Below are 25,204 nucleotides of genomic sequence, written 5' to 3'. Positions count from 1 at the left end.
CATAAAAATAAATAGTCTGGGACAGAGCTCCATTTTCCCTCATTCAGTGTGTGTGGTCCTTCTGCTGAGCCCTTTCCTTGAGTTACTGATGTCAGTGAGTCTTTGACTGAGGCTTCTGAGCTCTTTCACTTGATTGATAGTGACTAATTCTGCATTAATTCTATGCTAGTCAATATTATTTTATTTAACCTTCACAGGAAACTCAGGAGGCAGTTTTGTTTGTTTGTTTGTTGGTTTGTTTTTCAGAGAGATTTTTGCTAGGATTTTGAGCACGCATCCACATGTACTTGGCATGAATTTCAAGCCTCTAGGTCTGGGACTTGAACCATGGTTGGCCATGTGGGAGTCCAGCAATGTAACTGTTATACCATCTGCTGGTTCTGTGTTTTTAAATGATTTTCACTTGATAAGTGAATAAACAGAATGGCATAAAGGTCATCAGGTGCTTTGCTCAAAGCAAACTTAGCTGTTAAACTTAACTTCATGGGTAGTCGACTGCGGTTAGCATCCCGGACCCGGTGGCTTAAAAACTCACGCTGAGCGTGTGTGCGTGCGTGCCCAAGATCCCGAGAGGAGAATGGAGGAGAAGGGATTGCGGCGTGGCCATGCCCCCTGGGGGATGATTTCTTGCTTTCTGCCTCTCTGTCTCTCTCTGTCTGTCTGGTGAGCGCACACACCCTAAAAAAACCAAAACGAAACAAAACAAAAAACTTAACTTCATGGGTAAGAGTTCAGGCTCTGGAGCCAGAATGCTTACATTTACATATGGGGTCTAAAGCTAGCTAGTTGAATATTTTAGGCAAACTATCCAACTGCCCTAAGCCTTAATTTTCTCTTCTAAAAATTAATCATAAACATTGATGAGGTTGTATGAGGATTAGATGTCATAATCCATATTAAGTGTAGCCTAGTGCCTGTCTGTGGTAATTATTCAATGAATGGTAGATCCAGGTTGTTCTTATTATTGCACAGCTCCTAATTGGAAGAGCTGGCATATAAATTCAGGGATCTTCGACTCTCAATTATATGCTCTTAGTCACACATTAGAATGTTTGAGGCTCTGATCAAATAGTCCATGGCTAGTAAAATGAGAGGTAGTATCCTTTACTTCTGTTGTTGCACAATTACTGTGGTACAGCTCTGGGTTCTAATTTCATCTCTTTCAATGATCTTAAATTATTTCATCTCTTTTATGTCAATTCTTCACATAGAAATAGAGTTAATAGTACCTTTAAGGATTGTAAAAATTTATGTAAATGGTCTACCATAGTCTGTAGCCCAAGTAGATAATTAATGAATATTAAGGAGTAAAGAAAAACAAACTATAATAATAACCAGAGATCTGATTACTCATAGAATTGTAAATGAATAATGATTATAAGCCAAGGCTGGTTGTTCATATTAAAAAAAAAGAAAAAAGTAATATGAGGCAACCTTTACAATACATTTGGTCTTCTAGGGACAGCATTTTGTAATAAATTTGGTTCTTTCCCCAGAGGACTAAAATATTGAATAAACAACAGAGAATATCCACCCATAGAATACACAGCACACACACACACACATACACACACCCACACATACACACATACACACATACACACACACACACACACACCTCCTGCAGAGACTCAATGCCCTAGGGGGGTCACTAATGTGCCCTGTCCTGGAGAGAACACAGTGCCAACTAATCCAATCCAAGTTGTCAGTCTTGGTCCCATTGTTTGATGCTTTTGGCAGACTTGATGAATCCAAAGGCCTGAGGTTTGGGTGGATTGATTGCTTCATTAGAGGAGGCTTGATTACCAGCAGTAGGTTTCTTGGATTCAGTCAGACATGAAAGGGAATCACAGTAAACTATACATAGGTCAGTTTTCATATTTCATTTTCTCCTCTTTAGATGAAAAGATCGAGATTCAGGTGACTTGAATTTTATTTTCAGCCCTGCTGGTGACTGTATGGCTTCAGGAAGTCACTGAGCTTTTCTGAGTTTTATTTTTCTCAGTTTGGAAAACGGGACCATGTCCTTCTGTTAGGTTGAAGTATAATGCAAGGTTAATAGGGAGCTGGGGTCACTAACTATTTTTGTAAAAGGCCAGACAGTAAATATTTTAGGTCACGTGGGCCCAAATGGCCTCCATTGGATAGCTTTTCTTTCTTATAACCATTTAAGCTTGTAAAAATCACTCTTAGTGGACCACAGGCTACAATTTGCCCAACTCTGGTCTGGAGTACAAAAATACTAGATCTGGAAGATGCCTTATTCAATACCCTTTCTGGATGGAAAAAAAAAAGAAAAGAAAAAGAAAAGGCACTAAATAGTGCCTTCTTTTATTGCTTTATACTTTGAAAAGACAGGGTGCTGAATAATTGCAGAGGATTTTTAATTGTTCATATTACTTGCATATTTCAAACATACTTGTCTTTATTTCAAATTACCCTTGCAATTAGCACAAATTGTGCAATTAAAGAAAACCAATGTTGAAAATTTAAAAAATGAGAAATTAGAGTTTTGGAAACTTGATTTTCTGGAAAGCTTTTATGAAAAAAAATTTCCTGCTTAGAAAGAGTCCCCACTTTTAAGTTAGTATAGGAAAACTTGGAGTATTCTATGTGTATCAAAGGAATTTAAGACAAGGAAAGGTTTGCTATTAAAATCTTAGATTTATGTTATGGTTAGTGTTTTTTTTTTGTTTTTGAATAGATTTTTGCTTTAGGGTATGTGTGCTCTCTGGAGAGACAGAGAGATAGAAAGTGAGAAATCACTCCCCAGGAGAGATGGCCACACTACATTTCCTTCTCCTCCATTCTCCTTTTGGGATTTTAGGCATGCATGCACACATGTTCGGCATGGCTCCAGGCCCAGGACTTGAACAGCGGTTGGCCATGTGGGAGTCCAGTGACATACCTGTTGCACCATCTTCTGGACTCCAGGTTAGTTTTTATATTCCTACTGCTTATCAGTTGATTGATGTAGGTAGATAGAACAGAAGGCATAGAATCATGGTATATTAGAGTTGAGAAAATCATCACCAGAGGGTTCTTTTTTCTCTCCTTTCATCCTCTTTTCTCTCTCCCTCTCTTCCATTGTCCTTTGCATTTTTCTAAAGACAATTCTGGCATGGACTGTGCCTCTAGAGAGACTTGGGTTTCCACCTATGTTAGTCACCCTCTGTTCTGACAGGACTAGGATTCTTTTACCATTAGCCTCTAGTTGTCCTATTCATTCGATCATGTTATCAGCATGCTTCTTAGTATTTGTTACTTTCATCATGATACTTTTGGTACGTTTATTTCAAGAAAAATGCCTTTCTAGGCTCCTCGTCATGTGCAAGGCGGAAGCCAAGAATCTTTTCTTAAGTAGATTGATATCAACTGAGAGAAGATTGAAGTAGTAGAAATTCATACACATGAGAAAACTATGAAAACACATCATCAGCAAGCCCCTGGCTCCTGAGAAGACCCCTGAGTAGAACATGCACTTTGAACAAAAGAAATTATCACTGGACTTGATTAGACAGCCTGGTGTCCTAGAAAGAATGCCAAACTGGAAATCAGGAGACCTCAATAGATGTGACCTGGACCATGTCCTTTCACCTCTCTGGACCTTGTTTCCTATGAAGGAAAGGACTAGTTTGGAATTCCAAGGCTTTGTGATTTGTGTGAATTAACAGAATCGTATGGCAGTTATTATTATTATTTTTAAAACAATGGTGGAAAAAGTGGTGGAATGATTGGATATATTGGCGTTTTGGGATAAAAGAAAAAGCTTGTGTCTTACTATTATAAGTGTATACATATGCTGCTGTATTTATTGTATGCTGACCATTCTGCTAAGTGTTTTACTTGGATTATCTCTTTAATATTTATTCCTATCCTATGAGGTAGGTATACTAATAATCCTATGTGTAAGAAGAAATAACCTCAAAGGGATTAAAAAATTAAAATATGAATGTATTTCATTTTATGTATTGCTGTTATTTTTTGTTATTATTTTTTAAGCAATATTTATTTTATTCATGTGAAGCAGAGAGAGAGAGAGAGAGAGAGAGAGGGAGGGAGGGAGAGAGAGGGAGACGGGTACCCCAAAAGGACCTTTATGCCATGATCTACCCCCAGTTCCAGGTGACTCAGGTCATGGGTACATGCATGTTTCTGGCTTATTCAGGGAGGTCTTGGGATGCAGACCCAGGGCCTTTCCCATGTGAGCCCGTTGTATTAGCACTGTGCCACTCCCTGGCTCCTAAATGTGTTTTGGTTTAAATCTCATATTATTCACACCTTTGCTGCTTTTCTTTACTCACGAACTTCCACGTTCTCCCTAAAGATAAAGCCCTCCAGTCACATATGATGTGGAAAGGAGACAGTTAACTAAATATTTCATGTTTTTTCTTTCCCCCTTATCTTTCCTAGGCCACCTCGAGATTTAGATTCCAAGGCTTGTATTTCTATCGGAAATCAGGTGAGAAAAGCCACGTCTGCCAGTAAATCCCTTGGCCATTTTACATGTGTGCTTTCTGGCTGACCACTGAAAAATTTATTTTCTGTCACATGTTGCCAAGACATGGGTCCAAAAAAAAAGTGAATTTATATGGAGCTTTTCCTGTTTCGAATACTACATTGAAATCAGGCTAATGGTGTTACAGACAGTTTGGAGGAATGTAGATGATTCTTTTGGGTGTAGATCTAGTTGCTACCAGTCACTACGTTGGACTATAAACATACAAGTGAACATCAAAAAGTCTGGGAAAATGAGATTGAAATATGAATTTGTCCTGGTGCAAACGTTTTTGAAATCCATGCATAGTTGTTTTTTATTTTTATTTTTTATTTTTTTGAGAGAGAATTTTGCTATAGGGTGCATGCACCGGCCGGAGAGACAGAGAGACAGAAAGCAAGAAATCACCTCCCAGGAGGAAATGGCCATGCTGCAAATCCCTTCTCTTTCATTCTCCTCTCAGGATCTTGGGTATGCATGTGCACATGCTTGGTGTGAGTTTTAAGCAACCAGGTCCGGGACTCAAACCATGGTTGATTATGTGGGAATCCAGCGATGTAACCATTATGCCATCTGTTGGTCCCCAGTATTATTATTTTTATAAATAGTATACATTTTCCATGAAACTTCTGAAGGTCCTGCATAACTATAGTTAGAGGGCATGTTTGAAGAACTGCAGTGTGGACACTTTAGGCTGAGCCATTTGAAAGCTGAAGTGGAGTTGGTCCCTGTGTGGCCTATGGCGAGCAGGTGGCCTCATGTAAGAGCCTTAGCACCTCCTTGTACTTCTGATGCCTTCTGACTTTCAGTGGCTGCTTTGACATTCTAGAACAGCTTCCAGCCCCAAATAGTCCTTAAAACATTGATAGAAACCAGACAGGGGACAGTGTAGGTCATTGCCAGTATATTTTTCCTCTTCCCATTCCATTGTTACTCTTCTCACTTGCAGAACTTTGAGGTAAAGGCAGATGATCTGGAGCCAATAATGGAACTGGGACGAGGTGCATACGGGGTGGTGGAGAAGATGCGGCACGTGCCCAGCGGGCAGATCATGGCGGTGAAGGTAGAGTTGATGTTCCCCCAAATGTTTCATATCTACAGCTTCTGTCTGTCCATCTCAGTCATAAGCCAGCAAAACCACCTTCAATAGGATAAAACAGAATGATTATTGGTAGGGAAGAGTATTTTCCTCAAATGGAAAATGACTCACTGGTATGAGTTGTATCTACTTTTTATTTCTTTTCTTTTCTTTTCTTTTCTTTTCTTTTTTTTTGAGAGGTTTTTGCTATAGGGCGCTTGCACTCGCCAGACAGACAGAGACAGAGAGATAGAAAGTGAGAAATCACCCCCCAGGGGGGATGGCCACGCCGCAATCCCTTCTCCTCCAGTCTCCTCTCGGGATCTTGGGCACACACGCACACGCGCCCTGCGTGAGTTTAAGCCACCTGGTCTGGGACTCGAACCGTGGTTGACTACATGGGAGTCCAGCAACATAGCCATTATGCTAACTGCTGGTCTCTATTTATTTTCTAACTATGCCCTCCATCCTTCCTGTTGTCATTTTACATTTTTTACACAACCACGATATCACCATCATACTTAAAAAATCAGCAATACCTCCTTAACCGCATCTAATACCTGGTCCAAATTAAAATTTCCTTGATTATTTCTAAGTGTTTGTTTGTTTGTCTTGTTTGTTTTTCAAACTGCATTCAAACAAAAGTTCACATAGTGCATTGATTGTTATGACTCCTACACCTTTTTTGTTCTACTTCTGCTGCGTTTAAAGAAGTGACTGTCTCTGTAAAGTAAGACACCAAAATGGAGAGAACATTGTCTCCACTTGTGAAAAGAAGAGGGTAAAATACATCTAGGGTAAATTTACATAGTTTTTGAGTTATGAAGAGAAGTTTAGAGTCACTCCATACTTATTAAGTAGATGCCGACAGGATCTTAAAGAGAAGGAAACATCTGCAGATGAGTTAATAGATTTGGGCCATTGTAAGGAATGGTCAGGTGAACTAAGTTCCTTTGCTTTTGAAGAATGAAGATGCCATTCCCTTATCTTATACATTTTTTCCCCCAGTCTGTTCTGCTGTTTGCTAAATAGGTAAAAATGGTGAAGGTCTAGTGATACACTATCTTTCCTGTCATTTAATGACAATCACATTTCTGAAGGCTGTGTTTGCTGATGTGATAGGTTTTTCTTTCAGAAACCGCCTGGCATGGGAATAAACAGTTTCTCTATTTCCGTTTGATTCTTTCTGTGTTCTGTAGCTGTACCAATTCTATTATAGTTGTGGTTTATTCCACATTTTTTTCATGTTTCCCATAAGAGATTTTTGTATTTCCCCTCTTTTAGGAACCCACACACATAAGCAGCAAAGTAATTAATATTACAGTCTCTTTGAAGGGAACAGACATAATACAGTAAACCAGATTGTTTTTGGAACTTGGAAATATGTTCCCGACATTTGTCCACTCTTTAAAACACATTATCAATTTGTTTCTTACCACGGACTATTCAGGAAATCAAATGAATAACAATATTCTGTATTGTTATTTGTTATAAATAGCTAATCATTTAGGGTCAATATTGGAAACATTGTTGTTAGAAGTTATGTTGTGAATTTTTGTGTTTTTAGGATGGGACATTTTTTCTTTTTTAATTTCCCAGAGGGTGTGTGTCTTTGCTAGAGGAAGAGAGAGAGAAAGTGAGAGCACTGTGATCCTTTCTCCTTCATCTCTCCCTCCTAGGATTTTGGACGTGCACACATGTGCACCTGGTGTGTTTTACAAGCTGCTAGATCTGAGACTCAAATTGTGTCCCTGGCCATGTGGGATCCAGCTGTCTTAACCATCAGGCCATGAACTGGCCAAAGAATGGGACTTTATAAAATCCAAACCTTCTTTTCTGACACATCCCCAGAGTAATAACCATAATTTTCCATGCCTTTCCCTCCAGCGGATCCGGGCCACAGTAAATAGCCAGGAGCAGAAACGACTACTGATGGATTTGGATATTTCCATGAGGACAGTGGACTGTCCTTTCACTGTCACCTTTTATGGTGCACTCTTCCGGGAGGTAGGTGACTCTTCACTTCAGAGTCCAAGGACAACAGTAACTTGAAGAGAAGGTCTTGTGATGGTGTTGATACCATGCACAGTCATGGCACTCTTGTTTGACACATCTGTGTAGAAGATCTTAAATGTGTGCAGTGGCAATATGCCCTGGTGCAAGGTTGGCTTGAAATTATGCTATTTTCAAATGTCTTTAGTTCTTTTAAAGTTGCTCAGACTCTTTTCTCTTTTGGTTTGTCTATTTTGGCAGATCTGTCTGTATCTACAGATTGAGTATAGATTTTTTAAAATATGAATTATTTTATTTTTTAAAAATTTTGTCTACTTTGTAAGCTTCATGTATCTGTCTTGTGCACTATGTAACCTGACTTTTTAAAAAGCCTATTTATTTATTCTGAGTGAGACAGGGAGAGAGTGCCATCTATAGGTCCCCACCCTATGATCTAGCTCCAGTCTCAACCAGCCTGGATCATGAGTATGCATACACCAGTGTGCTCAGGGAAGTACTGGGATGTGAACCCAGCATCTTTCTCGTGTGGGTCCAACTGTGCTATTGCTGTGCTACCATCTAGCCCCATGACTTCACTCTTTTATTTTAGAGAGAGATTTTTGCTATAGGGCGTGTGTGCTTGTAGAGTGACGGAGAGAAAAAGAAAGTGAGAAATCACCCCCTGGGAGGGTACGGCCACATCACAATCCCTTCTTCTTCATTCTCGTCTTGTGATTTTGGTCATGCATGCACATGCACCCTCGTGAGTTTCAAGCCTCTGGATCTGGGACTTGAACTGTGGTCAGCAATTTGGGAGCCCAGTGCCTTAATCTCTGCACCACCTGCTGGCTCTCACTTCACTCTTAAAATCAGCCTTTTGATTGACTCTTGGTGCTCAGTCTGGAAGAGCAGATATGAAGTGGGCATCTAGATGTAACCTTTGGATGGCAGTAACAGAAAAGACTTGGCTTTCTGGGCTTCTTTTGCTTCTGGCTGTTGGTGGTCAGTCTAGTTTTCACTGAGGAGTGGGAGATCCCATGCAGGTTCTGCTCCACTGGCTGATAGTTTGTTCTTTAATAATAACTGTAGTTGTTGATGTATTTCTTTGAGCTCTTGGAGGGAAACCATACTTTTCCTCCAAAAACTTTTGCAAGAAATAGTTCTTCAGGGCAGATATTAACTGCTTCTTTCCCCTTTTCTTTCTTCTTTGTCCCTGAATAAAATGGTATCCAGGGTGGGGATTTTGGACGTGCACACATGTGCACCTGGTGTGTTTTACAAGCTGCCAGATCTGAGACTCAAATTGTGTCCCTGGCCATGTGGGATCCAGCTGTCTTAACCATCAGGCCATGAACTGGCCAAAGAATGGGACTTTATAAAATCCAAACCTTCTTTTCTGACACATCCCCAGAGTAATAACCATAATTTTCCATGCCTTTCCCTCCAGCGGATCCGGGCCACAGTAAATAGCCAGGAGCAGAAACGACTACTGATGGATTTGGATATTTCCATGAGGACAGTGGACTGTCCTTTCACTGTCACCTTTTATGGTGCACTCTTCCGGGAGGTAGGTGACTCTTCACTTCAGAGTCCAAGGACAACAGTAACTTGAAGAGAAGGTCTTGTGATGGTGTTGATACCATGCACAGTCATGGCACTCTTGTTTGACACATCTGTGTAGAAGATCTTAAATGTGTGCAGTGGCAATATGCCCTGGTGCAAGGTTGGCTTGAAATTATGCTATTTTCAAATGTCTTTAGTTCTTTTAAAGTTGCTCAGACTCTTTTCTCTTTTGGTTTGTCTATTTTGGCAGATCTGTCTGTATCTACAGATTGAGTATAGATTTTTTAAAATATGAATTATTTTATTTTTTAAAAATTTTGTCTACTTTGTAAGCTTCATGTATCTGTCTTGTGCACTATGTAACCTGACTTTTTAAAAAGCCTATTTATTTATTCTGAGTGAGACAGGGAGAGAGTGCCATCTATAGGTCCCCACCCTATGATCTAGCTCCAGTCTCAACCAGCCTGGATCATGAGTATGCATACACCAGTGTGCTCAGGGAAGTACTGGGATGTGAACCCAGCATCTTTCTCGTGTGGGTCCAACTGTGCTATTGCTGTGCTACCATCTAGCCCCATGACTTCACTCTTTTATTTTAGAGAGAGATTTTTGCTATAGGGCGTGTGTGCTTGTAGAGTGACGGAGAGAAAAAGAAAGTGAGAAATCACCCCCTGGGAGGGTACGGCCACATCACAATCCCTTCTTCTTCATTCTCGTCTTGTGATTTTGGTCATGCATGCACATGCACCCTCGTGAGTTTCAAGCCTCTGGATCTGGGACTTGAACTGTGGTCAGCAATTTGGGAGCCCAGTGCCTTAATCTCTGCACCACCTGCTGGCTCTCACTTCACTCTTAAAATCAGCCTTTTGATTGACTCTTGGTGCTCAGTCTGGAAGAGCAGATATGAAGTGGGCATCTAGATGTAACCTTTGGATGGCAGTAACAGAAAAGACTTGGCTTTCTGGGCTTCTTTTGCTTCTGGCTGTTGGTGGTCAGTCTAGTTTTCACTGAGGAGTGGGAGATCCCATGCAGGTTCTGCTCCACTGGCTGATAGTTTGTTCTTTAATAATAACTGTAGTTGTTGATGTATTTCTTTGAGCTCTTGGAGGGAAACCATACTTTTCCTCCAAAAACTTTTGCAAGAAATAGTTCTTCAGGGCAGATATTAACTGCTTCTTTCCCCTTTTCTTTCTTCTTTGTCCCTGAATAAAATGGTATCCAGGGTGATGTGTGGATCTGCATGGAGCTCATGGATACTTCGCTAGACAAATTCTACAAACAAGTGATTGATAAAGGCCAAACAATCCCAGAGGACATCTTAGGGAAAATAGCAGTTTCTGTGAGTACATCATGAACGCTACTACAAGGAGAATGAGAATTCTAGGCTCTTGGGTCTTTATATTCCTGGTATGAAGAAACTCTACCTGGACCTTAACTGCCATCCAATGCATGTCTGTTGAATGCATGACTACATAGATGGGTGGATGAATCAATGCTTTTCTTTCTGAGTACTGTGTAGGAGATTCTACCACTGACTTGCTTTCGCAAGCTCCTTTAAATGCCTGCAAGCAGTGTGTTCACCTGCCATGACCACATTTCTGGTGTCTATGTTTTGATAAAGTTTATTTTGATTTTTACTTGTAGATTTTTAAATGTTTTCTTAAGGCTAATAGGCATAGAAGGAAGAAGAAGGAAAAGAAATGGGAATAAGGGATACTACCTTAATGACTATAAAAACTCAGAAAAGTAGAGTGGAGAAAGAAAGTTCAAGATCAAATAAAAAATTAGCTGTATGAGACATCCTCTCTGCTACCTGATATTGTTCTCTCTGGTGGTTGGAGTCCAATTTGTGAAATTTTTCCTGTGTATTTTTCAGGATAGAACTCTCACTATTTGAGAAAATACTTCCCCTTGTGATCTTATAGCAGGGATAATAAAACTGGATGTACTTAATATTTAGTTTCTTCTTAGTGATAGGGTAAATAAGCCCATCTCGTGTTTCTCTTGCAGATTGTAAAAGCATTAGAACATTTGCACAGTAAGCTCTCTGTCATTCATCGAGGTAAGCACCCAGAGGGCTCCCTTGGCTGTTCCTTATTAGAGTTCATGTCTTTTACCTGGAATTCCCCCTTGTGGTGCCCCCTTCTCCTGGTGGAAGTGGAACTGAGTCAGGCAAGAGTACTAGGGGCTTTCCTTTGGGATGCGATAGAAAATCATATGAGGAGCTTTTCTTTTTCTTGGCTGCAGACATAAGAACAAGACATGGACTATGTTATACCTAAATTGAACCCAAATTACCTTTTACCAAGCCAGGCAGTGGGATTTACGCCGTTGCGAGTTTTAGAAACTATGGTGAAAATTCATTTTGTAAAAGTGTCAAAGAGAATTGTGGATCTTAGAACCTGCATTTTATTTATTGATTGAGAGATTTTTGCCTTAGGGTACATGTGCTCATGGTTGGGGGGAGGAAACAGGGGGAAAGTGAGGACCCCTTCCCCCCCAGAATGGATGGCCACACTGCAATCCCTTCTGCATTCTCCTCTTGGGATCTTGGGCATGCACACATGTGTGCCTAGTGTGATTTTTATGCCACCAAGTCTGGGACTTGAACTGAGGTTGGCCATGTGGTAGTCTAGTGATACAACCGTTATGCCACTGCTGGTCCCAGGACTTGCATTTTAACAAGAGGCCTGAGTGATTCATTAAAGCCTGAAATGCTCCGGTATGAAGCAGAACTGTTGCAGGAGCTGGGATAAAATGATTCTATCTTTCTTTCGTCAGTTCTTCCCTTTCTTCCTTCCTATTGGTCTATTACCACCTTTTATTTACTAGATTGTTGGAAAAGTCATGGCTTCTTTTTCTGTTTTTCTAAGCAAAAATGCTTAGAAAAAATGACAGTACCTATCAACCCGTGTACAAACTCGTCCACTCATATACCTATTTATCCATATCCTAGCCATTCATTTATCTTTTAAAATCACTTACTATTATTTTTTTAATTGACAAAGGGTGCATGTACTTGCCAGAGAGAAAAAGTGAGAGAGATAGCACCTCCCCTTGGCCTCAGTGGTGCACGATTATGCCGCCATTCTTTCTCCTCCATTTCTTCATTCAATCAGGATTTGGGGCACACACACACACACATGTATCCTGCAAGGCTGTCAAGCCACTGGGGCCAGGCTTTCAGCTGTGGTTGGCCATGTGGGACTGATTCCCTGTGTATAGAACGGAACTGTTGTGGGATCACCCTATAATCACTTCTTTTAAAAATTAATATTTACCGTTAATCACTATACATTTGTACAATGTACACCATGGTTTTTTCCAGCATGAATATAGTGCATATCAGTCAAGACAAAGACGTTATCATATACATTATCATCAGCAAATAACTTTATATGTGTGTGTATGTGAGAAGTGTATTGTTTGTTTGTTTGTTTTCCCTGTTCCTCTTCCTCCCTCCCTCTTTCTCTTACCTCCCCCCAGCTACCTCTAGTATCTGCAGTTGCCCTCCCTGCTATTAGACCTTCCAGTCTTTTTGCTTTTTCTAGAGAACACAGACATTTGGTATGTATCGAGCCAGGACATACAAACCTGTCTTTCATAATCTGGCTTCCTTCACTTACTGCTAAGGCTTCCATACCCTATAATCACTTTTAAAGCCTGTTTTGTTTGTTTGTTTGTTAATTTTTAATACAGGACTGTATTTGATGCTCTGACACATAATCAAGAAGGAAATATATTCTTAAAATTTTTTGTAGGGGGACCAGCAGTTAGCGTAATGGCTATGTCACTGGACTCCCACATAGTAGACCGTGGTTCGAGTCCTGGGCCCAGTGGCTTAAACCCAGGACTTGCATTTTAACAAGAGGCCTGAGTGATTCATTAAAGCCTGAAATGCTCCGGTATGAAGCAGAACTGTTGCAGGAGCTGGGATAAAATGATTCTATCTTTCTTTCGTCAGTTCTTCCCTTTCTTCCTTCCTATTGGTCTATTACCACCTTTTATTTACTAGATTGTTGGAAAAGTCATGGCTTCTTTTTCTGTTTTTCTAAGCAAAAATGCTTAGAAAAAATGACAGTACCTATCAACCCGTGTACAAACTCGTCCACTCATATACCTATTTATCCATATCCTAGCCATTCATTTATCTTTTAAAATCACTTACTATTATTTTTTTAATTGACAAAGGGTGCATGTACTTGCCAGAGAGAAAAAGTGAGAGAGATAGCACCTCCCCTTGGCCTCAGTGGTGCACGATTATGCCGCCATTCTTTCTCCTCCATTTCTTCATTCAATCAGGATTTGGGGCACACACACACACACATGTATCCTGCAAGGCTGTCAAGCCACTGGGGCCAGGCTTTCAGCTGTGGTTGGCCATGTGGGACTGATTCCCTGTGTATAGAACGGAACTGTTGTGGGATCACCCTATAATCACTTCTTTTAAAAATTAATATTTACCGTTAATCACTATACATTTGTACAATGTACACCATGGTTTTTTCCAGCATGAATATAGTGCATATCAGTCAAGACAAAGACGTTATCATATACATTATCATCAGCAAATAACTTTATATGTGTGTGTATGTGAGAAGTGTATTGTTTGTTTGTTTGTTTTCCCTGTTCCTCTTCCTCCCTCCCTCTTTCTCTTACCTCCCCCCAGCTACCTCTAGTATCTGCAGTTGCCCTCCCTGCTATTAGACCTTCCAGTCTTTTTGCTTTTTCTAGAGAACACAGACATTTGGTATGTATCGAGCCAGGACATACAAACCTGTCTTTCATAATCTGGCTTCCTTCACTTACTGCTAAGGCTTCCATACCCTATAATCACTTTTAAAGCCTGTTTTGTTTGTTTGTTTGTTAATTTTTAATACAGGACTGTATTTGATGCTCTGACACATAATCAAGAAGGAAATATATTCTTAAAATTTTTTGTAGGGGGACCAGCAGTTAGCGTAATGGCTATGTCACTGGACTCCCACATAGTAGACCGTGGTTCGAGTCCTGGGCCCAGTGGCTTAAACTCACACTGGGCACATGTGCGTGCATGCCCAGGATCCCAAGAGGAGAATGGAGGAGAAGGGATTGCGGCGTGGCCATCCTCCCTGGGGTGGGGGGGGGGATTTCTCGCTTTCTGTCTCTCTCTGTCTGTCTGGCGAGCACACGCGCGCCCTATAGCAAAAACCTCTCCAAAAAGTTTTTTTTTTTGTAGGAATTCTTGATAGAAGAATAAGATAGATATGCAATAAACCCATAGAAATCAATAAACTACCCATACTGTTTTCATTTGAAAGGGAAGTATAGGTAGAATGTAAAACAAGGACAAGATTATCACTGGAAAAGTGTAGTCTGGGAAACTTCTTGGAAAAGATAAACTCCATCAAGCCTTTGAGAAAATTAGTGAAAAGTGTTGATAGCTAAAAAAGGTATTGTGAATCTGTTAATGGTTAGTGATAATCATTTCCTTGGGCAAGTTGGGGAACAAGGTGAAAGACAAATGGAGATCTGCGGCCCTCTGGTGGTAGAGAAGTGAATCTTTGAAGCTGCCTGCGATGATGGGTTCCTGGTTGTTGTTGCTTTCAGACGTCAAACCTTCCAACGTGCTGATTAATACTCTGGGCCAAGTGAAGATGTGTGATTTTGGAATCAGTGGCTACCTGGTGGACTCTGTTGCTAAAACAATTGATGCAGGCTGCAAACCGTACATGGCTGTAAGAACAGCAGCCGGGAGTGGCAGCTGGGAGTGCAAGTGCTGGAAAACCGTGCCAGGAAATGTAAACGTGTGGCCACAGAGAGAAATTGAAATGTGCTCAAGACTCAAGAAATATGAGTCTGTGTTTTTCACATAGTCCCCATCATAAATCCTTAATCACTTATTTCATATGCTGTCTTTGTTTAGGCTGCTATATCTAAATACCATAAACTGGGTAGTTTATAAACAACAGCATTTATTTCTCTCCGTTTTGGAGGCTATTAAGTTCCAGATCAAGGCACCGGCAGATTTGGTGTCTGATTTGGACCTGCTTTTCTGGCTCATAGATGGTGCTTTCTTGCTGTGTCCTAATACGTTGGCAAGGATAAGGAGTCTCTCGAGGGCTTCTTTTGTGAGGGCATAAACACATTCGTGAGAGCTCCATCTTCAAGACCTAATCCCCTCATGAAAACCCCACCTCTCAATACTATCACACAAGTGGTTAAGTTTCAACTTATGGATTTCGAGGGAACACAAACATTCAGACCAATTGTGTATATATTATTTTAAAAAGTAAAAGAGATAGATTATTTGAAAAAGAAACATGAAAAGTACATATAGCCTGTGCACCTTTCAGGTTACTTGAATTACAGATGTGTTCCCTTGTTTGCTGAGAACAAGATAGTAAGTAGAATTTAATTAACCTTACCAAGGCAGTTAGGTTAGTCATGAGAGAACCTCACAGCTGTGGAGATTCATCGCCATTAGCGGAGACCTTTAGATCCCTTTTAGCTGCAGAAACTCCTACTGTATTATATTTGGAAATGGACTTAGGCTTGAAAATGAAAAGCTTCCTGGCCATGCTTAGCTAATAATGGCTTTGGTCTATTAATACTGGAGCCTGTGACTTTTTATTTTTTAAATGAGTTCTGGACTGTTAGTATTTTAACAGGAATAATTCTAGATGGGTAAAGTAGCTTTATACTACACACCCTGTTCTTCCTGAAGTTTGTGAAGGGACCTTGATCCATTACTGTCTCTAAGAACAGACTAATATAGAAAAAGGGCAACCTCACTGAGACATATTTATTGTAGTTACTGTTCTTCTTGGCCTGGGAAGCATGTTAACTTAAACAAATCACTTGGCAGCTGGCATTACCTCCCCACTCCCAGGGACTACTGCATTGTGATGTCATCTCAATTGCCAATCCAGTTTCTCAGTTGTTGTCTCCTTTCCAGCCTGAAAGAATAAACCCAGAGCTCAACCAGAAGGGATACAGTGTGAAGTCTGACATTTGGAGTTTGGGCATCACGATGGTAGTGTATGATATTCATGGTGGACTATGAGGTTCTGGGCATGAAGTTGTAATCAGGTGGATTTTGGGGCCAAGAAACAAATGCCCTAAATGCTGGTCTGGGCTTCTTCTCCTACTTCAGATAGTAAGAGATTCCTAGTGATTATTGTTTGCAGTGTGATGTAGTAGAAATAATGAACTGGGATTGGGTAAACTCACTTTTCTCTTTATTTTTACTTCTTACCAGCTGTATGCTCTTGAGTAACTGACATGGTCACATGGGCAAATGTTCTCATTTGTAAAATGAGGATTTGAGAGTTTCCTTGTAGTTTAAAAGTATTTGAGTCAAGGCAGGAAGCTTAAGCTACACAAAAAGCGCTAAGGTGTGTGGACCCAGGACACATGTGCTTCCTAGGTTGTTTTCCATAGTAGCCTTGATTGTGAAAGTCATGTACATCCCAAAGAGATGACAACAAACAGGATAATTTCTGCAGGCACAGCCTAAATGTTAGATAGCCATGCCTTATTCGTATCTTGGTGATCATAAATTTCCAGTCTATAACCAAGGTCTGGAATTACCTACTGTGGTCCTGGCTCCTTTCCAGACACAGCAGCTGATTAAATCCTGTGAGGTATTTCACATCTCTGCCCAGAAAACATGTGACCCTCTAACAGCAAAATAGCCTTTGAGCAAGTCCAAAAAAAGATCAGTCATTTGGTCCTAGCTTACTTTTATTTTCCATTTCATCAAGGGACCTGCAGATGGCAGCAGACGTTTAGGCCTGTAAAGGTGAGACCAAACGTTTCCAGATCAAACATTTGAACATTGGTTGCTTTCTATTCTAAAATTTTCTACAGTTGGCTCACAGTTTTAATGACCTGCCACAGTGGGTTCTAGTGAGAGACCCAGTTTCAGTAGGTTTAAATGTAGACTCTAGAAAAATAATATTTGAAAATCTGTAATAGTAGGAGTTTAGGGAAAGTTGCTAAAGAGCAGGTTATTAGGTTTTTAAATTCCCCCAAGTATACTTTGATATTGGTTCTGTATTTTCCTCTTATTCTCTTGGAATGAAACAGAGCTGACTCCCTAACGCAGCTCTACTTACACTGGTGTCTGTTTCTTCTCCCCACCAGATCGAGTTGGCCATCCTTCGGTTTCCCTATGATTCGTGGGGAACCCCTTTTCAGCAGCTCAAACAGGTGGTAGAGGAGCCATCACCACAACTCCCAGCAGACAAGTTCTCTGCAGAGTTTGTTGACTTTACCTCACAGTGGTAAGAGAGCCTCATTTCCCAAGTGTCAGTGAAAAGAAGATGACAAGTTCTCATGAATTCCCTCCATCGGGTTTAATCCATTATGCATACATCCATCTGAAAGCATTTATGGAAGAAGACCTCTGTGCTGAAGAAACAAAGATGACTCTATCACAATGCCTGCCCCCAGGGAGCTCAAAGTCAAGGAGGGGAGTCTCATAAATCAGTGACTATAGTGCAGTGTGGAGAGACCAGGGATGGAGACTGGGACTGGGAAACACCAAGCAAGGGCATCACTGTAGAGAGAGATACCAAGCTGAGATCCTGAGAGATATTTTCCCAGCAAAAGGAAAGTAAGAGAGGAAAGACATTCCAGACAGAAGGAACATCATGCAGAGTTTCACAAAAGTATAAAACTCCTTTGGAAGAGCTACAAGCATTTTGTTGTTGATTAGACCATAAAAGACAAAGGTGGTAGGACCTGCTAGAGGTCTAGGGATGAGGAATACATGCAAATAATGACTTTGGGTGATGTGAGAGTGTTATTTAGGTTCCTAAAAAGTGCTACAGAACCATGGATCCTCTAAAATACTTGCTAAATGTGGATATACTTGCCCATTAGAACAGAGTGGATAATGTTGGGGGTCTGGGAAGAAAATCCAAAAAAAAGTTGGAGTGAAAGAGGAGGGCAAGAACCATAGTAAAGTGTTCATGGAAATAGCCAATTTCATCAAGGAAAGTGGCAGGGGACAGTCTTCTCCAGACAATTCACTAATTTCTGTTCTCATGGTGACTGTGATGTGTCCATGTATTGATGGTAATGCTCATTACTATGTGCCAAGAATAAAGCACACAGTAGTCCAGTTGATTTATTTGGGCATCCTGCAGAAGCAGATGAGAATTGGGATAACTAGGGCTCAGAGATGGGGACAGGCCCAGCTGTGACCTTCAGAGGGGAGCAATGTTGACCACTCACTGCTCAGGAAAGGTCTGGAGCTCTGAGGCCAGCTTGAGGTATAGAGGAAGGCAAAGCAACACCTTTGGCCATTCCATGCCTCTTGTGTTCTTTGGAAGGAGTGTTCTGAATACAGAGGTTATTGGAAACACGATGAGACAAAGCAGCTGTCCGTTGCTATGAAACTAAAACCTCTGGGATTTTTGTCAGTCCTAGGCTCCTTCTCCCCTTGGTACTTTTCCCTAATGCTGTATGACGCTGGCCTATGGTTCTTTCTTTTTTTGTTTGTGGACAAATGCCACAGAGGGTCTGAGACCTGAGCTCTGTACAGTGTGTTGTTGGGTACCTCTTTAGATCTACATCCTTTGGGCTATTCAAGTGCATCCTCTTGGCTGTTTGAGTGTGGTGGTAAACTGGCCAGATTGAGAAGGGTTCATCACTTTGTCTTCTTGATTCAAGAATTTGTTTTTTGTTGTTTTGCTTTATTATTTTTTTTACTTTATCCAAGATAATCATAGGTTACATAGGAAAAGGAATGAGGGATTTGGGGTAGTTTAGCTCAGTAGTTCTCTAGAGGGCTAAGGGGTAAGTATCTGATTAGGGAAGTCTTTTTTAACTCTCTTGCCTATTGCCATTTTTCTATCTGTCCTCTTTCCCCAAGATTCTGGGTATTTCAAGAGACTTTGGTGAGAAGGAAGCTGGTGTGAAAGTTTGAGAAAGAGGAGTCTCCCATTGTGAATCACCAGTTTAATTCAGTGATTCTTACTTCTAGCTGATCATTTATAAAACTCCAAGGACCTTTCAAAAGTATTATTTCCTGGGTCTCACCTTCAGAATTTCTGATTTAATTGGTCTGGGCAGGGCCTCAGTAGCAATACTTTTCAAACGTTCTTGAGTCACTTCTAATGTACAGCCTTGGTGAGAACCCTGGGTAAAATCTGTGCTTAGTGTTCAGAAAGCTTCTTATCTTCTCTGATATATTTTTTTAAAAATCATTCAATTATTTAATTTTTTCTCACCAAAGTATTTTTTTCTCTTACTTAGAATTTTTCTTTAAGAATCCAAATATTGGTACCCGCAGATGGCCCTCTAGTATCCTCACTGGACTCCCACATGGTTGACCACAGTTTGAGTCCCGGACCTGATGGCTTGAAACCCATGCCAGGCGCGTGTGTGTGTGTGTGTGTGTGTGTACCCAAGATCCCCTGGGGAGAATGGAGGAGAAGGGATTGTGGCGTGGCTATCCTCCCTTGGGGGGGATGATTTCAAACTTTTCCTCTCACTGTCTGTTTCTCTGTTTCTCCGGCAAGTGCATGAGCCCTAAGGCAAAAACTTCTACCAAAAAAAAAAAAATACAACCATTTATTAATTTTTACATTTATCGCCAGTGGGTATATGTGCGCACACATGCGGGAGAGAAAGAGAGTGAGAGAGAATGCATTCCCTCTCTCTGGGTCAAGGTCATGCTGTAATACTTTTCCTCCATTTCTCTAGACCGTCAGGACTTTGGGCGCACATGCACATGCACCCAGCATGCTTTCTAAGTCACCAGCACTGCGATTTGAGCTGCGGTCAGCCACACAGAATCTGGTTCCTCACGCATAGCGCTGAACTATTGGACTACTGGGCCAGCTCTGAAAATTAAATCTTTTTACAGATAGTTAAAAATGAGAACCTTGAGAGATTTTTTTTTTCATTTTAAGATATGTGCACTATGTGGAAATTCCAGATACCTGTATTATCGTTGTTTGTGTGGTGACCACACTGTGTACCCCCCTCCATAACCCTGTAATGTCTTCATGGCTGCCCCTCAGCCCCCTTTCTTTCTCTTTTAATTTTAGTCCCAGCTACTATATAGTTCAATAATTAAAAAATTTTTGAGAGGTTTTTGCTATAGGGCGCGTGTACTCGCCAGACAGATAGAGACAGACAGAGAGACAGAAAGTGAGAAATCACCCCCCAGGGGGGATGGCCACGCTGCAATCCCTTCTCCTCTGTTCTCCTCTTGGGATCTTGGGCAGGCACGCACACGTGCCCAGCGTGAATTCTAAGCCACTGAGTCCGGGACGTAAACTGCAGTCGACTACATGGGAGTCCAGCTACATAGCCATTACGCTAACTGCTGGTCCCAATAATTAAAAAATTTTGAACTCTAGACATGGTCCAGCTTTCCTGGAACAGTTAATTCTGTGAACTCTGTGCTATTTCCTTTGCACTCAAATAAGTCAATCTGTCTTGCTTTGGGGTTTCTTTAAAAAATAATAATAGAAACAAAACTCGGATCATTTCAACTTAGAAGGATACATTTTTCTTCTTCAAACTTTCAGTGTTATAGTTCTGGTAGAAGAATTCGATACTTGAGAATATCAGTTGTGGTAAACTAGTGAGTCATTTTTGTTGGTATGGGAATTGGGAAATAGAAGGGGAACATTAATTCTGAATTTTATGAGCATTTTTACTCATGCTCAGTTGGGCTCTGAGAGTGTAGGCTTTCCCAATTCAGGTCCCAGGTCAGTAATGTTTTTGCTTGCCATAAACTACCACTGTATTTTCTTTGATACCCCCTGAGGATGAACATTAACTTATTTTGGAACAAACTTATTTGAGAACATTGTCTCATGGTTCAAAAAATGGCACTGATTTTTATGTTTTGTTTTGTCCTTTAGATCTTATGACTGGCTCAGATCTTTATGGGGGTAATTTTATTTTTCATATATATTAATATCTGGAAACATACCACCATCGAATAACAGTGTAGTTATTTCACTTGTTTTATTAATGACAATTTTTAGTTAGATCTGGAGCTGGGTTGAAGGAATAGAAAAATAATAGTTACTGAAGAACAATTCTTCCCTTTCCTGATAATGGAAAAGATGCCGCCCCGACAAGCATAACTCCCTTTTATTGCCTGTTCCTTCACTTTTCAAAAAATGAAGTTATATTATTGAGCTTCATCTTTATAAGAAGACCCTTCTTTTATTGGTTTCCATGTGTTCTTTTTATTTTTATGACATAATCAGACTACTATCCTTCAAAACTTCTCAAAAAGCTCCAACTCTCTGTATTTAAGTAGGAAAAACAAAAAAAACAAAACAAAAAAAACCAAAAAACCAAATACACTGATTTGGTGACTGAAATATTTATTCTTAGATGTCAAGATACATACTTGTGTTTTTAGCTCCAACATCTGCTTCTGGGCTACACATTCACAAAGGGTGCATTACACACAGCCTAGATGACCTGTCAGATAGTTTATTTATTTTTTTGCTGGGGGATAGGTATTTGCTTTAGGGAGCGGAGGCTTGCTGGAGAGAGAGAAACAGACAAACACAGTGAGAGGGTAAGTGAGAGAAGTGAAAAATCACCCCCTGGGGGGATGACCACGCAGCAAGCAATCTCTTCTCCTCCACTCTCCTCCTGGGTTCTTGGGCATGCACACACTCCCATTGTGAGTTTCAAGTCACAGGGTCTGGGACTCAATTCAGTTGGCCACGTGGGAATCCAGCGATGCAACTGCTTCACCATCTGCTGGTCCCGGAGAATTTGTGAGCTTTCATGGGATGTGTCCTACCTCAGCATTTAGTGTCATCTCGGTGCTGCTGGGTACCATACACCTACATCCAGGGAATCCACTGGTAGCCCCTCCCATGGCCCATCAGCACTGATCACTGCTCATTGGCTGACAGTAATCACAGTTTGTGGGTGGAGAAGAATGTACTTCCAGGCTTTCATCATTGCACCCAAAATTATAGTAAATCTAGAGCCCAGAGTTCCAGCTCCTGCATTTTTTTTTTTTTTTACAATAACATCAGAGAAATGTATTGAAGGGAAAAAAAAATCATTTATTACTTTTAAACTGAAAGATTGAAAGGTCAATGAGACAATGATTTCTTGCAAACTCTTCTTTTCTATACTTATTTGAAGCAAGACTCCTGAATGATATTTTATTCCTTTTTCCCCCATATATGACTTTCTTACCATTGAAATCTTAGAGAGTTTTGGGAATGAGTAAGACTCACCAGGTCTTATTTTAAAATTTATAAAAAGAAGTCTAATACAAAAGCCTTACATTCTAGTCTTGCAGAAAAGTTAAATGAATTTCTCAAAGGAAATGGAATCCTAGCAGGCTTATGCTTTGCACCATTAGTTCTTCCTATAGATTCATAAAAGGAAGTCACTGAAAATCGACTGGCAAGTACTAAAGTAGCCAGACTTTGTTTTTTTGTTTTCCCTCTAGTTTTGTGGAAGAGGCTCAGTGCTCAGCCCAATGGCATATTGGAGTGTGTTGGAGGCCCACCCAGACATCCATTCTGTCTGACTCAGAGTGACCAGTGTAAAACAGAGACAATCAAATGCAGTCGCTTACTTGTTCAGGAAGGCCAGTGAAAGGACGCACTGGATATTTATTTAGCTGACAAATGTATGGCTTGAGAGTCTCAATGTGTTTTTATTCTGTGGATGGACCAAATGGCCCTTCTTGGAAATGATCAGAGAATTCAAATAGGCAGAAATCCTCTGGTCAGCATAAACTTCAGGTTCACCAGTCTCGAGACAGCATGAAGCTGTTTTTGAGTGTCAGCTATGGTCAGAAGCGTGTGTTGTGGCATTTGGAAGGGGAATTAGGGCAGTTAGCTAATTGCACGCTTGAAAATGACAAGCCACTTAAAAATTCAAAAGTCTGACTCAAATCCAAAAAGAAATTGGTGTAGCTTTGAACTCTGCAGTTGTTATTTTATACTGAATTTCAAGCACTTCCTATTAAACATGGAAAATTTGCTTTTTCCCAAAACTTATCCTGAGTATTTTGCTATTCTTAGCCTATGGTTTGAAGTGTTCTTGATTTGAAAGATGGAAGAATAGGTTATATCAGTTATATTCAGCAAATAACCTTGCTTTGCTGTGTAGGTATTTTCCATTAATACTCTGCAGTATTGCTTGGGGTAAGTTTCACATTTCCCATTCAGGCACCATAAGTCAAGGACTAGCCTATTGACTAGTAGTCTCTGAGGTTTTAGAAATCATAAACACTTTATGATGGCTCAACTTTAGTTCTTTCCCCAGATTTTCTTTTCTTTGGAGAGGTTTTTGCTATAGGGCATGTGTGCTCGCCAGAGAGAGAGAGAGACAGAGAGATAGAAAGCGATAAATCACCCCCGGAGGGGTTAGCCATGCCACAATCCCTTCTCCTCCATTCTTCTCTTGGGATCTTGGGCATGCACGCACATGTGCCTGGCGTGAGTTTAAGCCACAGGGTCCAGGACTTGAACTGCGTTCAGCTACATGGGAGTTCAGTGACATAGCCATTACGCTAACTGCTGGTGCTTAGCATTTAGGTTCACTTGTTTAACAAAAAAGAGTCTTGTTTTGATATCTTATTTACTAAACTAGAGGTCAAAAATCACAAAGATCCCTGATTGGTAAAAGAGGCCATCTTTGGAAAAAAATTTTGAGGGGTTTTTGCCATAGGGCCTATGTGCTAGCTGAAGAAACAGAAAGATTGAGAGAAAAAGAAAGAGAGAACTCACCCCCTTGGGAGATGGCCACACTGCAATCACTTCTCCATTCTCCTTTTGGGAGTTTGGGCATGCATGCCCAGGCACTCTGCATGAGTTTCAAGTCACCAGGTCTGGGACTTGAACCATGGTCAACCGTGTTGAATTCCAGCACCTTAACCACTCTGCCACCTGCCCATCCTGAGGTCATCCTTTTAATATGTGAGAAACAAGCTTTCCTTTCTATTATTCCCATGGTTTACTTGCTGACCAATGAAAGCTAATACCAGAGAGGTGGGCTGTGGCTCTCAATGAGAATGTTTCAGGTTCAATGCAGAGCTAAGGGTTAAATAGACATCCCCAGAGTCAATCACTTGAAAATTGAGTATGGATTTTGTTTATGTTCCATTTGTGTATTTCACTATTGATGAGTAAACCAGATTGTTCAAATTGTAGAGAAAAACTTCTGGGTTTTGATTTGTTTTGAACAGTAGCTGGAAATTCAGAGCTGTTTGTACCTTAGACTTTTTGTTTTTGTTTTCAGGTTTTTGAAATAGGGGGGGTGTGTTCACCAGAGAGAGATAGAGAGAGGAAGAGAGAAATCACTCTTTGTGGTGGGGCGGGGCGGGGGGGCGATGGCTATGCTGCAGTCCCTTCTCCTTCATTGTCCTCTTGGGATTTTGAACATGCATGCACATGCATCTGGTGTGTCCGAAGCCTCTGGGTCTGGGATTTAAACTGCAGTCAACCCTGTAGGAATCCAGGGCCTTAACCACCATGCCATCTGCTGGCCCCTGTTTTATTTTTGGTTTTTAACTAGGGTAGAGATGCAAGTCAGCAGTGCTCTTAGGATCACTTTTCTTCGTCTGCATTTCTTTCTAGGTGAACTAGGTTTTTGAACTTAGTAAGAAAATCTTTGACTTCCTGAGGTGGTGGGGCGGGAGTTGTGCTGAGAATGTGTCCAAATGACAGTCGAATCAGTTGGAGATGTTTCTTTTAAGTGAATTCCATCTCAGGAAAGAAGGTAGGAGGTAGTAAAAAAGAGGATCCCTCTGCCCTCCCCTCAACACACACCTAGTATGCACGCCCCAAGGTTGCTTACCCTCTGCACTAGTAAGATTTTGGGCTGGATCATTCTTCATTGTGAGGATCACCCTGTGCATTACAGGATGTTTAACGACATTCAGTAGTCTCAACCAATTAGATGCCAGTAACACCCTGCCCCCAGGGTGACAACTAAAAAGGCCTCTAGACATTGTGAGGTGGCCCTTGGGGACCAATGTCACCTCCAGGGGAGAGTCATCAGTATAGCCCTAGAGACTCTCAGGATGTAGGTACGAGCCAAGCCATAAGCAGAGTGGCAGGGGGGGGTGCTTTTCT

At 40.9% G+C, this 25,204-nt stretch overlaps 1 protein-coding gene across 2 annotated transcripts in view; it reads left to right on the top strand.

Annotated features, from left to right (window-relative positions):
- Window positions 1-25,204, top strand: part of MAP2K6 (mitogen-activated protein kinase kinase 6) — a 37,224-nt gene that overhangs the window by 5,765 nt on the left and 6,255 nt on the right. The window contains exons 2-10 of one of the 2 annotated variants that reach the window (XM_027771141.1): window positions 4,414-4,462; window positions 5,448-5,561; window positions 7,464-7,583; window positions 10,354-10,470; window positions 11,142-11,193; window positions 14,721-14,848; window positions 16,069-16,146; window positions 17,259-17,398; window positions 19,377-19,404. In XM_027771141.1, the coding sequence (XP_027626942.1) occupies window positions 4,414-4,462; window positions 5,448-5,561; window positions 7,464-7,583; window positions 10,354-10,470; window positions 11,142-11,193; window positions 14,721-14,848; window positions 16,069-16,146; window positions 17,259-17,398; window position 19,377 (799 nt within the window). In that variant the 3' untranslated portion in view covers window positions 19,378-19,404. Of the gene's footprint in view, window positions 1-4,413; window positions 4,463-5,447; window positions 5,562-7,463; window positions 7,584-10,353; window positions 10,471-11,141; window positions 11,194-14,720; window positions 14,849-16,068; window positions 16,147-17,258; window positions 17,399-19,376; window positions 19,405-25,204 lie in introns of those variants that run through there. The other variant, XM_014587153.2, reaches the window with a different exon arrangement.

The sequence above is a fragment of the Tupaia chinensis genome, unplaced genomic scaffold, assembly GCF_000334495.1.
Source record: "Tupaia chinensis unplaced genomic scaffold, TupChi_1.0 Scaffold000187_1, whole genome shotgun sequence".
Classification (NCBI taxonomy): domain Eukaryota; kingdom Metazoa; phylum Chordata; class Mammalia; order Scandentia; family Tupaiidae; genus Tupaia; species Tupaia belangeri.
This window is presented reverse-complemented; position numbering and strand designations above follow the sequence as displayed.